Consider the following 18453-nt stretch of genomic DNA (forward strand, 5'->3'; position numbering starts at 1 on the left):
AGGGACACTAGAGATACAGATTTAGGCCAGTGAATTCGTGCTTCATAAAATGTAAACTTTGTTTCAACCTTGGCTTTGTTTTTGGTGTCTTGATCTAAAATCATTTCCAAGGTCAAATCTGTGTTTTGCTTTTAGGCATATTTCCTATGTTGTTTTAAATAGCTTGCTTGCAGCTATTTGATTCTTCCAGTTTTGTTTCAGAAGGCCTTGGAAAGGTTAAACTGTAATCTCTAAATCAATGTACTTTTTGTATGTATCAATCTCAGGATGTTTTATCTTCAGACTCAGTGTAAAAAGCCTTAGAACTGTCATGTTTGGCTCTTGCTATATCAGCGCTAGACTGCCCCAAGGTCCCTTTTGGCACTGTTTGGAGAAGTTAATTGCAACCCTCTTTTGACTAAGTCTTCATTCTTGCCTCTCTCAGGTTAGAAGTTGGTTTATGGCTTAGACAAAAACCTAGCAAATATTCCCAATTCAAATTGTCACAAAGTTCCCCATAACTTGAATAAAAGCAAATATTCTTGGCCTAGTAAAGAAAATAAAGCATGATATAAAGTAAGTTGGGTAAATTAAGTATCTCATCTCTGGCTCCAAATCCTTCAGGATATCGTTGTAGAAAACTGAACACTTAGTCTGTTTGGTGACTCGACTCAATCTGGGTGCCTTTCTGTCTGTTCAGAATCTGTATGTCTAGCAGGCAATCTCCGAAGAGTGTCTGCCCTGAGAATTGTGGGGAAATTAGCAGGGGAATGGTAGTGTATACTAGTGATGGATAACCTTACCATTGTTGTGTAGAGCTGCTCTGGACAGGGTCCAAAAGTGCTAGTTATTCTTAGCACTGGTAGAGCTGCACTGGAGTTGTAACAGTGGGAGGTTTCCCTAAAGTTCTCAATGTAGACAAGGCTTCAACATGCCTTTTCATTAGGGGAAGTCCTGTAACAAAGTAGTCCTTTTTACTCTGCCAGGTAGGATTTAGCCACCTTAGTACACTACTGTGTGGGGACTTAATTGGTAAATGAAAACGCAATAATAGAAATGATTGATTCCATGCAACCAGCTTGACCAGATTAGTTTTCATATCAAACTGATTTCCTTTCCTTAGACATATTAATATTAATTTTTTGTCCGTCTTAATGTTCAGCAATCACTGTTGTAAATTAGGGTATTATCCATTTTCAATGCTTTTTCTTGAAGTGGTACACGCAGTTTGTTGCCTAAGGAGGCTCAAATAAAGTTCCATTCATACTGTTGATCGTCTTCAGTACCTTTTGGAGACTATTTCTTTACCATGCAAGCCAAGTCGTTTTTAGCATTCTGCTTATTAAAACATATATAAACCATAACCCTAAATATGAAAATCACCGAGATGTATCTAATGGTTCAAATTCATATAAGAGTCTGCATATTCTACCACATCTAAATTAGCGCTTTAACTTGAATGAAATTAACATAGTGAGCACGGGAAATAAGTTCATGCACTAATGCTTTTTCTTCATTTGGAATCCTCCTTGTTTAAACTAATGCCTGTGACAATTGTGTAAACAATAAAACTTTCCATTTTAGGATGAACTTTCTGATGTTAGTCAAGCAGGCTCAAAATCTACTACCCCAGCATCAACAGCTGCTTCAGATGTGCCTGTGTTATCTGCTGAAACTCCCTTGAAAGAGGATAATGAAGGGCTTGCAAAGAGTGCAGATGCACTGAACAAGAAATCAGATGTAAGCAAGCACATTGAAGTGCAGGTAGCTCAAGAAACAAGAACTGTGTCTATCGGTAAGCTGCAATTCAATGCAATGCAGTACAAAGTCAGTCCATGGTGCCTGGAGGGAAAGAAGTATTTGTGTTCATACTTTTGGGAGTGCAGAGTACTGGTGATGTTGAAATAAGGATCACTACTTACTTCTTGGGCTGTTCACACCTTATTTTCCATGGAATGTGAAGTATATCTATGTATTAATTACATTCCAGGGTTATTTAAAAAAACTAGAAAGACTAAATGAGCTAATTCCATCTCCCTTCATGATTTTCCCGTACAATATATTTTGACTGCTTTGTTCTGTCTGGTTTTAAATATTTGAGGTAATGGTTTTTCCACCACTTTCTTTGGGAGACTATTGCATGGTCTAAGGCCTTGTCTTTACAATATGAATTTTTTACCTATTGCTAATGAGTTGTAGCTGAAGCAGTGCTCAACCTGATTTAGCAGCAAGCAGAGCCAAGTAATGTGTGTTCAGCACCATTTCAGAAAGAACCTGAAATCCGGGCATTGTAAAATTGAATTTTAAATTAAAGTGAAATAGAATTAGTTCATTAGTCCTTCTGTTTTAATGAATGACATCACTTTTTAAACATGTGAGGCCAGTATAGAATGACCACTATATGAACTCAAGTTCTGTACAGTTTAGAGGCTTTGCCACAATATATGAAATTTGTCAGGAGGACCCCTGCATGTGACTCTTTAAGCCAATAATGTACAGAGCTTTTCTTGTATGTGACTAATATTACTTCCCCACCTCCACCGCCAGGTGCTAATGAAAATGAAGAAAAATCTGAAGTTCAGGCAATCATCGAGTCCACTCCAGAGCTGGATATGGATAAAGACCTCAGTGGATATAAAGGTTCAAGGTAAATTGCATACTGTGACTTGAGTACACAGATTAGGGTTTCAAAAGATACCACAGTTACTCATTTTGAACTTTTTGGAGTTTTAACAGATTGAGAGCACATGTTGCACAATCAGTTCCCATGACCTCTTTTTTTTTCTTCCCTGAAGAATTCTTATAACAGCAAGTTTTGTTTTTATTGCTTGCACCCCCGGTCCAGAGCCCTGAGCCCCCCTGCTATCATGCACTGAAAGTTCCATAGTATGCTTACTTCAGAGAGTACTAAGTTTTTGTGGACAAGCTCTTAGTTTCATAAGCCACTTAGGCACTGTAAAGGGGTTTTCTCACTGCATGAGCACTTCCTTGTGGTCAAGTGTAGTGTAGCAGCTGTTTTCCCCGTATGGTATCACCTGCTGAGGTTGCTCTGTCGGTGCTGTTGTCTCTCTTCTTGCAACTTGGTCCTCTGGCCATGTCATGCTTTAGTCCACCACTTCCAGGGTAACTGTCTCCAGCCCAGCTATGGTCTAGTGACCTTACAGCAGGTCTTCTGTCTGTCCCTGGGTTCCATGGACCTTACATCCCTTATCTCTGGGGGTTTCACACTACCTTCCTTTGTGGCTGGTAGGGGAATCCAGGCCCCCTCTTTACTCTTGGTTGTAGTCCAGGGACCCTGTAGCTGGCAGCCAAGGTCTACTCCCTCAGACACCTTGCTGCCTCCCTGGGCCGCTTTCTGGGGGATAGAAAAGGCAGGGAGTGACTGCAGACTCTGTCCCTGCAGCCCACTTTCTGCTACAAACTTCCTGGCTTTCTGTCTCTCCCAGGTGCTGCCATGTATGTTAATGGGTCTCTCTGGCTCACATTATCCCCTTCAGGGCCCATATGGGGTACACTCTTCCAACACTGGTACTTAAGAAATGTCCAGCAAGGTTTTCTGTTCATTTCTGTGTTAATGAATGAGCTATAAGCCAAACCATAGAGCAGCCATTTAAAATCACATTTTTCCTTTTGCTGTACAACTGTGTGAAATGTTTGACTGATAGTTGGTTCCGTTTTCTGACTTCTAAAAATTTCAATTCTGCTGCTTAGCACTCCTACCAAAGGTATAGAGAACAAAGCATTTGATCGTAATACAGAATCTCTCTTCGAAGAGCTGTCTTCTGCTGGCTCTGGCCTAATTGGAGATGTGGATGAAGGAGCAGATTTATTGGGTAAGACAAGTTAGTTGAAGAAATTATGATGCTAGTGTTTTTATAGCATATTTCTGGTAATTGCAGCTCCCTTTAAATATATTTCCTGAAATATACACTGATTCATTGGATTAAGCTCTGATTTCAGTGGCCTTGAAAGGGTATTAAAGTTCAGTTAAGTTAGTAGAATAAATGTGTGTGCTATTTCATGGTTAGGTTTCTTTAAGTGTGAAATTTTTTCTTGTTCAAGTGACTTCTGTCAGTATCAAAAAAGGAACAAGAACGCTGGAATCAGTCTGTCCACGTTTTGCTAAACCTCTACCGCCCTATTCAGCTTCTATTGTGATGCCTCAATTTTTTGTGGATTAATTTGGATATTACTCAGTGGAGACAGATTCTATTTTCATTGAGGTCCTGAGTCAAGATTACAAATGTAATAGTAAACTTGGTGACTGTTCAAACCCTGATTCACTTCACTTAGGATAATTCTTCTAGTCGCTGCTGCCTGAAGCTGAATAAGGCTCCGTTTTCCTGTACTGATAAATGAAACCATCTCTTAGTTCAGTGTGAATTTTCTGTGGTATAGCACACTTTTTAAAAGCACACATTTTAAAATTCAGCCTTACATAAATTCTTTCAAGTGCTTGGTATTTGAATTGCTCTGTATATGGTATGACACAAGAATGTGTCTACTGCCTCATATATTTAGGATATGTTTCTTACAAAGCAATTCTTTCTCAGTTTTGGACAATCAAATTAACATTGCTTAAAACCTTTTGGGTAATAAATTGGGCCTCACTGTGCTTTTTATATTATTCATATTTGGAATTTTGCCTATGAAAGAGATTGTGAAACAAGTTGGTGGTGATTGAGAACCAAACCATTTAGAAACACTTTAGCATCCCCCAGTGTTTAACAAAAAGCAACAACTCAGTAATGATATCTGTGCCATGAAACTTTTGCTGTGGCAAAACAACTGAGGCATTTTTCAGGATCCACACTTTATTTTTTTGAATAGATGGCAGTAGATATTATAGAACATATCTTAGGGCTTGTCTTCACTACCGCGCTAAATCGGTGCCGCTACAGTGAAGAGACACTATGGCGACGGGAGCACTCCCTTGTTGACATAATTATTCACTGTCAGCGAGAGGCGGAAGCTATGTCAGCGGGAGAATGTCTCCTGCCAACATAGCACAGTGTAGAGACCATTCTAAGTCGATGTAAATTGTCGCTCAGGGGTGGTTTTTTCATTTCCCTGAGCAATGTAAATTACATCAACTTAAGCAGTAGTGTAGACAAGCCCTTAGAAGCAGCTGATTTTTGAGTCTGAAAATGAGCTGTGTAGAAAGCATTAAGAGCAGTCTGAGAGTCAGACTTCTTATCTAAGGAGGCGTGGTGTAGAATTTGCAAGAACCTAACATGTATTTTTGTATAGTCTGAATTTCTGGTGATTCACGTTGTGCACTTCCCTGAGTATTTCTTGTTTAGTGGGGAAAACTGGATACAGAGTTGCACTGGAACTGATTTTATTTTGAAAGGCAGCAGCAATGCAGATTGTACCTATTGTTAGCTGCCATTGTCCCTAGTCTGGAAAGACCACCACTAAGGGGAAAAATAGTTCTGTTTTCCTCATACTTGGGACTTCCTTGCTGAGACCACAAGCAATGGTGGTAACTGTTGTGGTGGTTCTTTTCTGTGGTCATCTCTTCCTAGTTTTGGTAGGCATCCATAACTCACTTCACATGTCCTCATACAATGGTCATTTTTAGTTGCTACTAACATTCTGCATTCAAAAATGGGTCCTTGAGATCAAGTTTCATAGCCCATTAGCAGCAATTTTTAGTGCCTACTCCTAGTAGTAGATCTTACAAAATAGTTATTTAAATCTGTCAGACTTCTCCCCGTATTGGGCACCCCATTTTCCTTGAGCAAAAATTAAAACCCTTTTTAGTCTTCTCATTATTTAGGCAACGTTTATTTTGTTACTTATGTTCAGAGAACAATTCTTTTACTAAGTCTATTCCTATAATATATGCAGTTAGGCTTCTCATGTGTTATGTGGAAATGTGTTGACTTACGAACTTGATATGATCATATTGGTAGTTTCATTTATGTAGCATTACAGCACATGGATATTTTTGTCTCAGAAGCATACATTTTCATAACTGTTGCATCACACACAAGCCACATATATTTACAGTGTATTGAGTGTGGTTTTAGTGGATTATTCCATTCTAAATTAATGTTAGCACTGAGTTTCTAGTTCTATAAAACCTAGTTAATCGGGACACTCTAATCTGTTTTCTCTTGGGCTGCATACCCAGGGGAATATTCTGGTGTGTATGCTTTTAAATACTTTGAAAACTATTGCTTCTACAGTTAGGCATTCTTGGCTGCTGCTTTCATATAATACATTATCTGCATTTTTTCTGCTTGGAAACATTTTTTTGCCCTTGCTTTCCAGCTGTGATTTATCCACATTCTTGACAATGTAGGGATCCCAACAGTTATTTGCATTGTGCAAATCATCCTAGGTACCCTTTTAAAATAGTTCTTCATATTTAATTCAGTTTTTAATAATAAAAAAAGGCAAAGTTGTTCTTCAAACAAGCAAAACCTCCTGATTGCAATCCTTGGTTTTCTACAACTGTTGGCAAAGTGAAAATAGCTGTGATAAAATAACTTGTATATTATAAAGGTAACTTACTACTTTCAATCTAAAGTCCAGTGAGCTCTATAAGAGACCTGGTGTTTCTCTTTTAGGGGAATATGATACACTAATCACTCACAAGATAAAATAAATTTCAATTTGCCTATTTTAAATGTTACTTTTTACTATTAAGATTTGTACATTTTTAATTTTTTTCTTTTTGCTTTATCAAATATTTTGGAAGATATTACTGTGTTTAGGGAACTTGTTAAAACCAGACGTGCACACTGTTCTTTCAATGAGGGTAATTCCTTAAGATTTTTTTATTTTGCTGTGTAATGCTAACCTCTAATTGGCATAATTGCTCCTATTATTAGTGTGTACATAATGCTGGGCTTGGTTATCTTGAAAATAATCTGATGAACAAGACTTACAACTATTATTGCTGTTTCATTTTAAAAATTAAAACAGTACTTAAAATTCTACAGTAGATTCTACTTAAAATATAATAAGCATGCAGACAGTGATGTATAGGAACTTCCTAGAAATAAGAATGAACCTTATGGATGCATAAAACAATTGAAAGCATTTAAACTCAAAACTTGGAATTTTTTTCAGAATCGACTATTTCATCTAAATTTTGCATTGATTGGTTTAGCACTTGTTCCAAATACCATGCTTCTAAAGCGTGTCACAGAAGTGAAGATTACCTTTTGGTTCATTATAAAGCTTTGTTTATACCTGGCTAACTCATTTGGTGATTCTCATTTATTTTACTGTCTGTCTTACATATCAATCTGCTTCAAATGATAGAACATTTCATTTCATATTTTCAGTGCTGGCTTTTTTAAATTCACTCTTACAGCTTACAAATCTCTTGATTTGTTATTGCTTTTCGCTCATACTACTCCTTACATTAAATGTTTCTTGTTCTTGTTTTTGCTGTACATGGAATGCATGGGCTATAAAGACCGTAATTTCTTTGGTAAGGTACCATCTGCTTTGGGGAGATCTTCAAGGCTTTCACGCTATCTCTGAGCTTTCTTGTTCAGCATGTCCTGTGTGTATTAAAAAATGCATATTTTGAACATAAAATATACTCTATAACCTCTTTTGTAGAACGCTTCGTTGAATGTGCGCATTGTAAATGGTTAAAAAAAAAATTGTTCATGAATGACATAGATGTTCTGTTTGACCTAGTAGTACTTTAACCTTTCCATAAAGCCTGCAATTCATTTGGGGAAAAAACCAGCAGAGACACTTTGTTGGTCATTAGCCAGGGCTATCTTTGGGCATCACCTGGGGAAGGATGAAAGCAAAGCTAAGTAGAGATGGAAGGGACAAAAAGCTTTAGATAGTTGCTCAGTGGGAGTATTTACGTTGCTTCAGTGAGGTGCTTATATATTCATCTCATTTGGTAGATAAAGACAAAATATAGGTTAACCATATTTAAATAAAATATTTGAATTTGATTTCTCTGTTGTAAAAATATCCATTCTTTTTTCTGAAATTCGTTCACTTACTCTCCCTTGGAAAGGAATGGGCCGTGAAGTTGAAAATCTTATTCTGGAGAATACCCAGCTATTGGAGACTAAGTAAGTGTCAAACTGTAGCTTTTAATTGGGGAGTACTTCCTGCCTACTCCCTCTGCTCTCACTCTTTTTATCATTTTCCAAAATGGACCGTGCCATACGGGATCACTGACAAATGGTGACACTTTTACTTTAGCATTAAATGGTATATATTAGTATTCAGAGCTACCCACAATTATGTGTACTATGTCTGGCTCTTTTTATGAATCACAATGTATTTGATTTTGTCTAGAATGTCACTTCAATCTACTAATTATACTTTTGCTTGGTAGACTTGTATTGCACTCTGCCAGTGTCCTCCATTCCTGTTAGTATGCAGAGTATTTAAAATACAAAAGCTTTAATTAGAGAGAAGAAATCTTGACCTTTTCAGTAATCTACTAGCTTCCAAGAGCAAAACAAGAACAGTGTGCAGTGCCAACTTTCTAATCCCTGAAAACCGAACACCCCTGCCCTGTCCCTGAGGCCCTCCTCCCCTGGTCACTTGCTCTCTATACCCGCCTCTGTCGCTTGCCCCCCATCCCCTGGGACTCACCTGTTGCCTGCAGAGCCAGGCTGGGAGGAGCTGACATGGAGCCTGCCTGCATGTCCAATCAGGGCATGGCAGGGGCATAGCGCGGGGCTGGGGAGCGAGGCGCTGGGAAGGGGAAATTGGGACACAGTGGGGTGGAGGGGGTCCCCAGAGCGAGGCGCTGGGAAGGGGAAATTGGGGCACAGCAGGGCGGGGGGGACAGATAGGTCACCCTTGCCCTCCATGCACAGCACTGGTACCTACTTTGGAGTCAGGTCTGTCAGGCTGCGGGGTGGGAAGAGCAGCAGCAGCTGCTAAGCAGAGGTGCTCCTCCAGGAGTTGCTGCTTTTCCCACCCCCTGGTGGCAGAGGCCAGTTACTGCCAGTTTCCCTTTTCGACTGGATGTTCCAGTCGAAAACCGAACATCTGGCAACCCTACTTTGTAGGTTTTCTTGGCAGAGTATGTGTGGCTTTGCTGATATTCTTTCTTTTAGGAATTTTCAGGGCGAAGAGGTCCAGTGTAAATAAAGATTTAAAAAAAAAACACTTTTTTTAGCCCTAGGAACCTAGCCAGTCTGTTCTCTAATACAGTAGTGCCACTTGGCCACTGTAACTTCCATTACAAGCACGACTGTCGTCAAGTATTTTTATTTTTCTGCCTGTTTTGACAAGCTGCTGAAAATGTGTTCCAATTTGGAATTGAAACCAGCTATAGGAATTTATTCGCTATGTAGATTACTTGAATTTGAACTTTAATTTCATTTGGATGTTTTTATTTCCAGGTTTTTAGCAGCTTTAGAGAGAAGATGGTAACACGTGAAGTCACCTGTTTACCACACAGTGGTGGTGTTGCATGTCATATACTTTTTAAGCTTGTTTTAGAAAGTTTAGAAACTTCTAGTTGCTGCATACAACATTATATATTTGGAGGTTTCCCAAGTATAGGAACTAAATTATGCTAGTGTTACAAAGCTATGTGCTGTTAGGTTTCAGTGGAGTTGTTATAAAAATGCATTCCAAATGTTTGTTGCATAGAAATGCGCTGAATGTGGTAAAGAATGATTTGATAGCAAAAGTGGATGAATTGACCTGTGAGAAGGATGTACTGCATGGAGAACTAGAAGCTGTAAAACAAGCCAAGCAGAAGCTTGAAGAGAAGAACAAGGAATTAGAAGAAGAGCTTAGAAAGTGAGTGTTTAGTACTGTCCTCATGAAAGTTTAGAAACATCTGCTAAAGATTCTTTTAGTTATCTCATCTTTTTTTCTTTAGAGCTCGTGCAGAAGCAGAGGAAGCAAGACAGAAAGCGAAAGAGGAGGATGATGTAGGTATATATTTAACACTAAGTTTGTGTCATGTCCTTTTCTAATATTCCATCTTATTGGTTTAATTCTATGGAACTTACATGGCTTAATCAAGATCTAAACTATTTTCTGTGTGGGAAAGAAGAAAAGTCAAGGGAAACAAAATGTCAGTTTATTTAGACTAACCTGCTTGAATCCTTTCCTGCCTCCTGTTCCCTTTAGTGAACTGGTTTTGACTTAGTTTCCACTGGCTATTTATTGATTTCTGGTTGGAGTTCATGGTGTTGTCTTAAGCCTACAGAGCCCAAAACTGTTTGAATCCTGGCTACCCAGCTCTTGCCTTGTGCAGTTCAGTGGCATTTGCAGTCATCCAAGACGCTTGAGCTAATTCCTCTGTTTTCTAAGCAGAAAGTGGTGGCTGACCTCATGCCCCTGATATTCCTTTGTAGTACTATAAGCTTGTTTTTCTGAATGCGCAGAGTGATGTTCCCACTGCTCAGAGGAAACGTTTTACCCGTGTTGAAATGGCCCGTGTCCTGATGGAAAGAAATCAATATAAAGAGAGGCTGATGGAGCTTCAGGAAGCTGTGCGATGGACTGAAATGATAAGGTAAGTGACCTAAGATCCTTTGATGTTCCTTTCGTATTGTTAGCAGATTGATTTCTGGGGAGCAGTGTGGTATGGTGGATAGGACACTGGGTGGTAACCAGGAGACCTGGATTCTGTTGCCAGATTTGCCACTGACCTATGGTGACAGTGGGCAAGTCACTTCCCCTCTTTGGGCCTCTGTTTACCCTTTTGCTGTTTCTTATCAAATTAGACCCTGATCCTGTAAAGATTTAAGCAAGTATGAAACACATACCATTGAAGCCAAAGGGACTCCTCTGAGCTTGCAATGTTAAATGCGTCATAAGTCTTTTCAGCCTTAGACTGTAAAGGTTTTTGGGGCAGGAATAATTCTCTTACTGTGCGTTTGTACTCCAGTCTTCTAAGACAGGCATACAAACAATAAAATAAAATTGGTCTGGTCTGTGGCCCAGATGTGATCATTAAATCAGAATTGGTTGGTCAGCTCAAGTACAAGGTAATTACTATAACTTTTTGAAAGGGTGCAAGAATTGTCAAATTTAAGAAATAAAGACTGGGAAATAGAAGCTGCCCGGCTTTCTGGTCAATATCAATACCAGCATGGAGTCCTGAAATTGACAAGACAGCCAACAGCTGATGTGAGTAATGCAGTGGCTAGACAGACACTGTGTTGCCCTATCTACGGGGACATAAGCCCTATGCCTTTCATGGAGGTGGAGTTATGTTGGTGTAGTAGGGGACTTACATTGGTGGGACACTGCTGCAGTGTGTACACTGACATAATTAGGTCGGTGTAAGCTGCCTCACATTGACCTAATTGTGCAGTATAGACCAGGCCTAAGACTCTATTTAACTTACAATATTGCGGATTCCATAGTATTAGGTTTCCACTGTAGTTTTGAGAGCAGGAGCCCCATTGTGGGGCTGACAGTGGCAGCTGCCCTGGAGCTGAGAGCTGGAGCCCCTGCTGTCACCCCCAGGCCCGCACTCTCAGTCTCTGGCAGTCGACAGCAGAAAATTTGTGGGAAAACAATAGACTTTATTCCCGCAAATAATAAGGTCCATTATTACTTTTCTGCAGTTTTCCATGCAGATTGCAAGATTGATTGCAAGTCAGCTTCAATTTTTTGACAATCCTCCTGTAATTTAAGTAGGGCTTTAATTATAACATATTAGGTATGTGAGCCATTTTGACTCCAAAACTTGGTGGGAAACAGCATTTCCTCAGGTAGAGGTGGCTCATTTTTCCATGGCTGCTCTCTGTAATGGAATTCTGCTCCCTCTTTCTTCTTCCTTCCCACACCAGTAGTTGGCTTGCTTCAGGAAAAAGTCATTTTGTCACCAGCTAAATCCTAAGCAGTAAATTAGACACTGACAGGTAAGTTAAAAACAAACTGCAAGGTTTTGTTTAAAAGATAGTGGATTAAAATTAAAAGTGGAAATCTAAAATTAAAAAGGAAACCCAAGAAAAATCATTGCAGTAAAAAAAAAAAAACAAAAAAAAAACCAAAAACAAGTTGTTGCATTTCACCTGGGTGGTTTCTTTATATACATTGTAAGCTCTTTACCCCCAAAGTCTTGTCTCTTAAATATGTGAAGAGCACCCACTGTTCTTTTGAGCTCTCCTTATGTTCTCTCTCCATCACTTCCCTTCCCTCCCTTTGCTTCCTCAGACCCACTGATATCTGTACAAAATTGATGTAAGCACCTTTCTCTCAACTTACTGTTAAGGAGTCTCTTTTACAAGTTACAGTGGAACCCTGTTTATCTGATCTGGTTGGGAACAGGGCCAGATTGGATAATCAAAAATTTGGACAATCAGGAGAATGGGCAAAGAGCTTTCTGTCCGTTATTTTAAGATGCGGAGTTGCTTTTAAACTAGCTGGCCCCTCCTGGAAAAGCATTAAAACATACCCCCCTTCTTACCTGTTTGTCTACTTAACAGATTATACAGACCCCTAGTTCTTGCAAACAATGTTTTGTTCATGTATTAACAAGAAAACAGATGAGTTTTTTAACCATCTGTACACGTATTGATCATTTTTACTCTTTTTAATCCTGAACATTATAGTGTTTCTTAACCTTTTTGTAGCAATTGTCTTGGGCCACACACCACAGTGGCCCCACAATGCTAAGTTACATGTTTCAGCTCCCCCTGGCAGGGCATGGGCTATCAGTCCCGGGCGGCAGGGCTGAAGGGTCAGTTTCCCATATTCCTGTATGTGTGCTGGTGGTTTGGTTAATACAGAAAGACGGATAATAGAGGTTCAGATATATGGGGTTGTACTCTAATTGCTAAAGTACAATGTTCTTTGATTTCTGGTGCTGAAAGTGAACACTAGTTGTTTGTCTTCTCTAAAGGTTTGAGAATTATCATCCCAAATTCTTTAAAACTAGTGTTTAAAAAAAATAAAATAAAACCCACCCCAAACCTGAAAGTTTCCCTTTTCAAAAGGTTGCTTGGAGCAGTATTCACTGCTGTTACTGTGCCTTACAGAATAACACTATAAATAAAACTGGTATCTAAGACTAGGGAAGTAAGAATGGAGGGTGCTTATTAACTTACTTACTGAAAGGAGAGCACTTTTCAATTGCAGCTGAGTTTAAATGGGAAAACTAGTCTGACTTGAGAGAGATTTTTCTGCATCTATGCAGGTGTTAACACCTTCAACTTCTATCTCCATGACTCAAGGCAGAGCCTTATACTTAAATACCAGAGTTGTGTGTATTCCCATACACCTTACCTTTTGTATTATTGCTTATTTAGTAAACTTAGTATTCCTTTTTCTTTAGAGCATCAAGAGAAAATCCAGCCATGCAAGAAAAGAAGAGATCAAGCATTTGGCAGTTGTAAGTACTGAAATACAGACAGATACTGCCAAAAATCTCCAAGTAGTTGGTATTAATGCTTTTTGTATGTCAGTTTAATTGTTTTGTTTTTGGGGATAAAGATGTTTAAAGTGCTTCTCTTTTTGATACCTAGCATGCCAGCTCGGTAAGGCTGTTCTCAAAGACAAAATGTGTCATAAGCTGTATCCTATAATGAATGGTTGTGCACTTACTGTAGTTAGATACTAATGTGCTTCAAAGTAAGGGTACAATATTTTTTTATCAGAAGATGAACCAGGTTCTAAATACAGTGATTCTGAACATTTTTGTAACTTACTTTAATGATAAAAAAAAGAAATGTGAATGTTTGTGGTTTGCATATAATTTCAACACTTTTATTTTCCACCTGAAATAATGTTTACTGATTGTTTTGACATTTAATTTATTTAAAGAATAAACATAAACTAAAAAAGGGAGATAAATGTTGAAATCCCTGTAAATCTTTTTTTTTTCTTTAAGTGTTAATGGCTTAACTGGTAATAGTTCATCTCTGGTCTGGAAGGTTTGTAGGTTTACTGGGCTAGAGGGTTTACATGAATAGAAGGTTGTGGATTCACCAGGATTTGGGCTTACCTGCAGTTCCTCACCACGCAGCTAATGTACTCTTTAAGACTTTTCTTCAACTAAGAACATAAGCTACCTTTTGCCCATTTTGTGGTGGATGTTCAATTGAAACTTAAGATCCGGTCTTCCTTTAAAGGAAGAGGATGGGATAATACCACTGTTTGAATTAACATGCCTTCTCTAATTAACACAGGTTCACATTATGGCTGTGTAAGCTATTGCTAAGCACATAATAGCTGCTCTGTTTGGTTCCACTCCCTTCCAACCATTGTAATACATTGATTTGAGCAGTGTAGTGTGCACAATGCTTTGTGTACAAAATAGGGTGACCAGATGTCCAACTATTATCGGCACTGTCCTGATATTAGGGGCTTTGTCTTATATAGGTGACCTATTACCCCTTCTCCCCTCCTGGTCCTGATTTTTCACACTTATCTGGTCACCCTAGTACAAAAGGAGGTCAGTTTTGTTGGATGCATACAGACTTGTCACTTCTTTTGTCTTTCAGTTTCAGCAGACTGTTCAGTTCATCAAGCAATACTGCTAAGAAACCAGAACCACCTGTTAATCTTAAGTATAATGCTCCAACTTCACATATTACTCCATCAGTCAAGAAAAGAAGCAGCACCTTATCTCAACTACCTAGTGACAAATCTAAAGCCTTTGACTTCCTCAGTGAAGAGTAAGATACATTTTTATTTTCCCATTGTAACTTTTATTAATCAACTAATTTGTTCATTAATAATAAACTATAATAAATATACAAGTAAAGATTATATCAAATCACCAGAAAGGAAGACAGGATAAAAAAAAATCAATTGCATTAATGTGAACAGTCAATTGCAAGTATATCCAATTATTTCTTGGTGTGAACATGTCAAAGAAGATACTCATGAAATCAGCATTATGAAAATTTTAATGTGTAGAGTGATGGCTACATGTAAGAGATGGCATGGGTGACATTGCTATTTTCAAGTGTTGCTCCCTCAAAAAAATTACCTCTAGGCAATGGAGAAATATTTAGCTCTCAGAAGAATGTTTTAAGTACAGTAGAACCTCCCATTTATGAACCCCAGAGTTACAAACTGACCAATCAACCACATACCTCATTTGAAACTGGAGGTATGCAGTCAGGCAGCAGCAGAGATGGAAAAAAAGCAAATAGAGTACAGTACCATTAATCGTAAACTACTCAAAGGAAAGTTTAAAAAAAAAAAAAATTGACAAGATAAGGAAACTGTTTCTGTGCTCCTTTCATTTAAATTAAGATGGTTAAAAGCAGCATTTTTCTTCTGAATAGTGATGTGTCAAAGCTATTTTAAGTCAATGTTAAGTTGTAAACATTTGAAAGATCTATAACGTTTTATTCAGTTATGAACATTTCAGAGTTACGAACAACCTCCATTGTGAAATTTTAAGGTTCTACTGTATGAGCATCATATGACTTTCAACAAAATACTGTTCCAGCAGTGTCTTTATAATTAATAATATATCTCTACACAAGAAATATTTTATAATTAAGCAAAAAGAAAAGGAGTACTTGTGGCACCTTAGAGACTAACCAATTTATTTGAGCATAAGCTTTCGTGAGCTACAGCTCACTTCATCGGATGCATATTCGTGAAGTACCGATGAAGTGAGCTGTAGCTCACGAAAGCTTATGCTCAAATAAATTGGTTAGTCTCTAAGGTGCCACAAGTACTCCTTTTCTTTTTGCGAATACAGACTAACACAGCTGTTAATCTGAAACCTTTCATAATTAAGGATTATATAATTAAAGGGAAAAATACATGTTAGTGCTAATAAGATCAATGTATCTCACAGTTTGTAAATTTACAGTAGAAAATACCTTGGATAACAAAATATAAACAAAGCAGTTAAATATAGTAGTTTTAGAGACTTGTTTATATAGCTGATTTGTTCTGGTAATATCCATGCACAAGGAGGTTTTAAGGTAAACAAATCATGTAAAATATTTGATAAATCTAGGAAATTAAAAAAGGAATCTCTGCATTGTTTATAAAAATCCAATTTGAGCACCCATCACAGTGTATATAGTGATCATAACTAGCACAGTAATAAAACTGAGACAAAATTAGAGACCAGCCAGAACAAAAACATATTGGTGCTTATGTAATTTATGCCAGTAAAGTTCTTTCATTTTTCATCAGATGAAATTATTTAAGTGTTGGTATGAATTTTGTGTAGAACAGTTTTGTGCCAGAAGCGGGGAATGAGTGACAGGATGGATCACCTGATGATTACCTGTTTGTTCCCTCTGGGGCACCTGGCACTGGCCACTGTCGGAACACAGGATACTGGGCTAGATGGACCTTTGGTCTGACCAAGTATGGCCATTCTTATGTTCACCCTTGTCCTAGCTGGATGCATCTTGCATGCCCACAAGGGACACTGTCGTGTTGGCCTGTTGCTTCTCTTCTTTTGCTTTCATTTTTAGTACAAACTCTTTAGCTTCCTTCTCCAAAGCTACATGGTAAAAGAACACTTAAGTTAAAAATAACATTTCCGGGTGAAAATGTTGTACCTACTATTGTTAAAAGTAACCACAAAGGTTACTGTAATTGAAACATTTTTAAAAAATCTATGTACTTGGTGTATTTGACAGCATTTTGTGTGCAGTCACTTTCATTTGCCTTTCCTCAAGCTCTGCAAAAGGGTGTTTACCAGTAAAAGCAGTGGGAAAGCTAAAGCTGAAGAGGCAGGAGGCAGGGATGGGTCACAGAGTGGGAAAATGGGAAGAGGAAGAAGAGTGGGCCTGACCAGATGATGATTGATGATGCTCTCAACTGCCAACAAAACCCTTCCAAATGTGAACAGGAAACAAAAAAAAACCTATACATTTTAAGGAACTTAAAAAAATAGTGATGTACTGTTTCTGTGGTCTCTACCAGATAACTGAATCCCTTCTCCTCCTCCTCCAATTGGCAATTTAAAGTTGGCAATTTAAAGTTCACAGTAGTCTTTGAATATATTCCTTTTTAAGCTCATTGGAAGAAAGCAGAAATAGATTTAATTGTCACAGAATCATAGAACTGCAGGGCTCAGAGAGGTAGCCATGTTAGTCTGTCTCAGCAAAAACAACAAAGAGTCCTTGTGGCACTTTGGAGACTAACAAATTTATTTGGCCATAAGCTTTTGTGGGCTAGAACCCACTTCATCAGATGCATGGAGTGGAAAATACAGTAGCAGGTATAAATACACAGCACATGAAAAGATGGAAGTTGCCTTACCAAGTGGGAGGTCAGTCTAACGAGACAATTCAATTAACAGTAGTAAACAGTAATACCAAGGGAGGAAAAATCAGTTTTGTAGTGGTAATGAGAACTGTAGGGCTGGAAGGAAGCTCAAGAGATCATTTAGTTCACTGCACTGCACTGAGGCAGGTTTAAATCGAAGTATGCCATCCTTGGCTCAGACTAACGAATGTAGCATTTTTCTTTTACTGTAATAAATATCTCTGAAAATAGTTTGGATTATGTTTACCCTCAGTAGTTTAGGGGTCAGCTTCTGCTATGGCATACCTACACATTAAAAGAACTTATTAGGAGAAGGGGGATGAATTGTATTTGAAAAAAAAAAATCCATTTTCACTCTAGATCTGAAGCCAATTTAGCCTCACGCAGAGAACAGAAACGAGAACAATACCGCCAAGTGAAAGCACACGTTCAAAAGGAAGATGGTAGAGTGCAAGCTTTTGGCTGGAGTCTGCCTCAAAAATACAAACAGGTATTGTGGTTATGACTTCTTCTAGGGCATTTATCCAGTAACTATTATTTATGGTTATTGTTCAAGTAATAAAGCTCCATAAAACTGTGGTGTTTGATGTTAGTATATTATAGCTAGTTGTCAGATAGCTTTTTAAGAAGTCTGCTTTCTGAATTAGTACCTTGAGAAAGCAGCATTAGTCATCCAACTGAAGGACAAGGGCAACTCTCTGTAGAAGGAAACTTTTTTTTTTAAACTTTAGTAAGACTAGAGCATTAATTTTCAGGAAGGCTGGGACCTCCAGGCTCAGTCCTTTAAAAGAGAATATGATTTCAGCTTTATTTAAAAAGGCATTGAAATGTTTTTGCTGTCATCTTTGTTTCCTTTGAGTGGTGCTGACCAAACTATGGGCCATGAACCAAACCAGCCCTCAGCCATGGCAAAATATTGTTCTGCGTGCTGGACAAGATTCACAAACAATGATTTTTTTTAGGGAAAAGTGTCATTTTTTTTCTTTTTAGGTAGCAAATGGTGGTCAGGGTGATAACAAGATGAAGAATTTGCCCGTGCCTGTCTATCTGAGACCCTTAGATGAAAAGGATACATCTATGAAGGTAGGACTTCTAGAATTATGAGAATTAGAGGATATAGCCCTTGATGGAGGACAGTGAGACATTGAACTGGTAACTTTCTTGATCTGAAACCTAAAATATTGAATGATTTTTCTTACCCGTTTAGGTAATTAAGCTGGGTGTCTAAAGCAAATGTGTGATACAGAATGCACACTGCAGCAGAATCATACTTATGCAACGTTACACTCATGCTCTCTTTCTAAA

General features: G+C 38.3%; 1 protein-coding gene across 20 annotated transcripts in view; it reads left to right on the forward strand.

Moving 5' to 3' along the window:
• Window positions 1-18453, forward strand: part of SPAG9 (sperm associated antigen 9) — a 105079-nt gene that overhangs the window by 59883 nt on the left and 26743 nt on the right. For 12 of the 20 annotated variants that reach the window (XM_043527861.1, XM_043527866.1, XM_043527862.1 and 9 more), the window contains 11 exons: window positions 1564-1774; window positions 2527-2626; window positions 3691-3812; window positions 7982-8039; window positions 9583-9735; window positions 9818-9869; window positions 10329-10459; window positions 13232-13288; window positions 14400-14573; window positions 17509-17638; window positions 18139-18231. In XM_043527861.1, coding sequence (XP_043383796.1) covers window positions 1564-1774; window positions 2527-2626; window positions 3691-3812; window positions 7982-8039; window positions 9583-9735; window positions 9818-9869; window positions 10329-10459; window positions 13232-13288; window positions 14400-14573; window positions 17509-17638; window positions 18139-18231 — 1281 coding nt within the window. Of the gene's footprint in view, window positions 1-1563; window positions 1775-2526; window positions 2627-3690; window positions 3813-6118; window positions 6131-7981; window positions 8040-9582; window positions 9736-9817; window positions 9870-10328; window positions 10460-13231; window positions 13289-14399; window positions 14574-17508; window positions 17639-18138; window positions 18232-18453 lie in introns of all 20 variants that reach the window. The other 8 variants (XM_043527859.1, XM_043527863.1, XM_043527860.1 and 5 more) reach the window with 1 other exon arrangement.

Source organism: Chelonia mydas, chromosome 14 (assembly GCF_015237465.2).
Source record: "Chelonia mydas isolate rCheMyd1 chromosome 14, rCheMyd1.pri.v2, whole genome shotgun sequence".
NCBI lineage: Eukaryota > Metazoa > Chordata > Testudines > Cheloniidae > Chelonia > Chelonia mydas.